General features: G+C 44.0%; 1 protein-coding gene across 1 annotated transcript in view; it reads left to right on the plus strand.

Moving 5' to 3' along the window:
• TIPIN (TIMELESS interacting protein) overlaps positions 1 to 3,622 on the plus strand; it is a 29,954-nt gene that overhangs the window by 20,422 nt on the left and 5,910 nt on the right. The window contains exon 7 of the mRNA XM_019503959.1: positions 2,233 to 2,433. Within this exon, the coding sequence (XP_019359504.1) occupies positions 2,233 to 2,433 (201 nt within the window). The remainder of the gene's footprint in view (positions 1 to 2,232; positions 2,434 to 3,622) is intronic.

Raw genomic sequence — 3,622 nt, forward strand, 5'->3', positions numbered from 1 at the left:
CCTTCTAGTCTAGTGGTTAGAGAATATCCTTTCATGCAGGGCACAAGCACAAAACCTGTATGCCAGTGTACGAATTGGTGTGGCTGCATTAAGTATCGGTTGCATTTATCAGTAACATAATGCAACCTTAATCAGCCACGTACAGTAAAACAAATGGTTCCTGCCGACAGGGTCTGTCTAGTTATCAGACTTCCTGTGCGATGGCTCCATACACTCTTATTTAAAACCATGTTAGTTGTATTTGAGAGACTCCAATTTTGGCACTGTAGACCTCTCTGATAAATGCCTCAGAATTTGTAAAACTAGTATTAAAAAGGAAAAGAGTAATTTTAATTTGTAACCTTTAGTTTTCAAAAGACTTTTGTAAGTTTACTTTTTGTTTACAGGAGTGATGCTTACAGTTTTGGTTCTGTGGGCCAGACAAATGGCCTTGTGCTGCCCCTGCTGGGCCAGCATCAGGCCCTGTGTGCCTAATCTAGTGCAGAGGACCAGGGCCCACAGGTGTCCCCATAGCTCTGCAAGGAGGAGCCCCCTGGGCTGAAAGATATGGCACCAGGGGCCAGACCTGGCCTGTAGGCTGGGGGTTGAGCAACCCTGGTTTAGTGCTGTGGAGATCCAAACGTACTTGACCCATCAGCATTTTGGAAATGCATCCAATTTTCCCCCTGCTAGAGGCAGGAGAGTTTGTCTGTAATGGAACATGGTGCTTCTGAATTTTAACCCTTTGTGCCTTTGGGCAAGTCCCTGACCGTCTCTGCTTCTGCCCTGAATATCTGTAAAATATGGCAGTTGTGACTGTAAATATTCTTTGGGAGTTCTGAAGTAGCTAATTGCTTTTAGGTTTTAGAGGTGGTTTTATAATTATTAGTTTGTTCAATAGGACACAGATTCAGTTAGAGTTGAAATGTTCCCAGATGGCCCTTTTTCGGGGGTTTTTTACATGCACCAAAGGGAAAATCAGCATGACAGGTCAGTGCTACAAGAAATTTATTTCTCTCTTTAGTTTTTTCTTAGTTTCATAGTTTCTAGGGTCGGAAGATCTAGTCCGACCACCTGCCACGGCAGGAAAGAGTACTGGGGTTAAACGACCCCAGCAAGGTGTTCATCTAACCTCTTCTTAAAACCCCCCAGGGTAGGAGCCTGCACCACCTCCCTTGGAAGTTGGTTCCAGACCCTAGCCGCCCTGACCGTGAAATAGTGCCTTCTGATGTCTAACCTAAATCTACCCTTTGGTAGCTTGTGACCGTTATTCCTGGTCACTCCTCGGGGGAGTGACTCCCCCAACGCCTTCTGATCCCCCCTGACCAGTTTGTAACAGGCCACAAGATCCCCCCTCAGCCTTCTCTTGTGGAGGCTGAACAGGTTCAGGTCCTGTAGTCTCTCCTCATAGGGCCTGCCCTGCAGTCCCCTGATCATGCGAGTGGCCTCCTCTGGACTCTCTCTATGCTGTCCACATCCCTCTTGAAGTGCGGCGCCCAGAACTGGACGCAGTACTCCAACTGCGGCCTGACCAGTGCCGCATAAAGGGGGAGGATCACCTCTCTGGACCTGCTCGAGATGCATCTGTGGATGCATGACAAGGTACGGTTGGCCTTCCTAACTGCCTCCCCACACTGCCGACCCATGTTCATCTTGGAGTCAATGATGACTCCAAGATCCTTTTCCGCCTCTGTGCTGACAAGAGGGGAGTTCCCTAACCTGTAGGTATGGTGCCGGTTGTTCCTCCCCAGGTGCATCACCTTGCACTTGTCTGTGTTGAAACCCATCCTATTCTTATCCGCCCACCCTTGTAACCTGTCCAGGTCTGATTGTAGCCTGCTTCTTCCTTCTAGCGTGCCCACATCCCCCCACATCTTAGTGTCATCAGCAAATTTGAACAGGGTGCTTCTTCTCCTACCCTTCAAGCATAGCTGATGGATATCGGTTTAGTGCAGCCAAAAGAAAAGGTATGTTACACTCAGAACTCCTTTAATGTTGCATTGTATACATTTTGAGTCTCTGGTCAGCACTAGCTTTGACTATCATCTACAAAGATCTAGAAAAGAGAAGGCTGCTGGCTAGCTACAGTTTAAAGCGGTGAACAACTTTCAGTTACCAATACCATTTTCAAATCTATTTGCTAACACGTTTTTTACAATCTTAGATGTATATTAAAACTTTTTGCCTTTCTAGGTGTGCTAATAGCAAAATATGGGGTTCAAAAGTGCTGATAAATTTTACTTATTAAAACAGATGGCAGAGGGGAAAGTAACAGGCTCAATATGGTTGCTGAAGATTTAGACATTTTTTCTGAAAATGCGAAGGAAGAATTTGATTCTTGCTCAAGTAGCACTCTAACGGAGGAGCAGCAACAAAGAATGGAGAGAAACCGTCGATTGGCCTTGGAACGCAGACAGGCAAAGATACAGTTTACCAGCCTTTCACAACATGATGGTAAGTAGGGAATGCTTAAATGCTGACACGTTGCATTGATAGCTCAGAAATCTCAAAATGCATACCATCCAAATGAAAAAAATGTGCTTCCAAATGCCATACAAACCAGTTCAGTTCCTGGCGGGGCAAGTTTTAAAATGCTTGTTCTTGGCATTTGCTCATTCTTTTGTATATGGAAAAGATAGTTGAGCAGTTCTTCTGTTGCAAAGAACTCAGAATGTTTTTGACACTATGGATTCCTATTTGAAATCTCTATGCTTATCCTGTAATGGCTTTATCATGTGTAAGTGTTCGCAGACGTAGCAGTACTAATATTGTATGGCAGCCTGGTTGAGAATCACTGCTGTTCTTTGTCTGTTTTATCCTATGCTGACATGGTATGTTTCCAGAGGTTTCTGGGCGCACAGGCAGGCGACAACCTGAGGAGGAAAATCCTAGCTTTGTGGTTCCACAGATAACCCTCTAAATACTGTCTGTTACGACATGGGTTGTTTTCTCCACCCACCCCCTCCCCCAACCTGATACAGTGGAGAGGCAAATGATTAGCTTTACTCCTAAATTTCTACTAAAGCTCAAAGCACCTTTGGAACTTGTCTGCCTAAAAGCGATTCCATCCCTTCTATTCTGGAGCCATGTTTTTTCCACTGCCATGTGGGAAGGAGTTGAATTCCCCTTAAGATGTGCTCTGCCTCCTTTTCACCTAATTTGCATATTAAATCAGCTTTAAAGACAGAAAACTAAAGTGCATATCTGCACTTTGCACGCAGCTGCATAAAAACTTTAAATAGTGATTAAGTATTCTTCATAATTTTTCACATTAAATGGTGGCATTTTTGTTTATTTCAGGAAGTGACTATTCAAACCTCACAGTACAACTTTACTCTTTGCAGTACTCTCTTGCCTCAAGAATTGTAGTCAGCACTTCTTTCTACAAATTCAAGCTTGTATAAAAAGAAACTTGATATTGGAATATCTTGATTCCCTCCCCCCACCCCATATAATCATTATTCCATAAATACGTTTATCATCCCGCAGATGATCGTTTTGACCATAATGACTGTCCTGAGTTCCTGAGGCTGGCTACTGAGGTGATCCCAAGCCACAGAAGCATGGCTGATTAAGCACTGTTACACTACCGGGGTGTCATAGGTAATAACGATCTATATCTGTGATTTGTTTTTTTTTTTAA

This window comes from Gavialis gangeticus, unplaced genomic scaffold (genome assembly GCF_001723915.1).
Source record: "Gavialis gangeticus isolate Ggan-Ray unplaced genomic scaffold, GavGan_comp1, whole genome shotgun sequence".
Classification (NCBI taxonomy): Eukaryota; Metazoa; Chordata; order Crocodylia; family Gavialidae; genus Gavialis; species Gavialis gangeticus.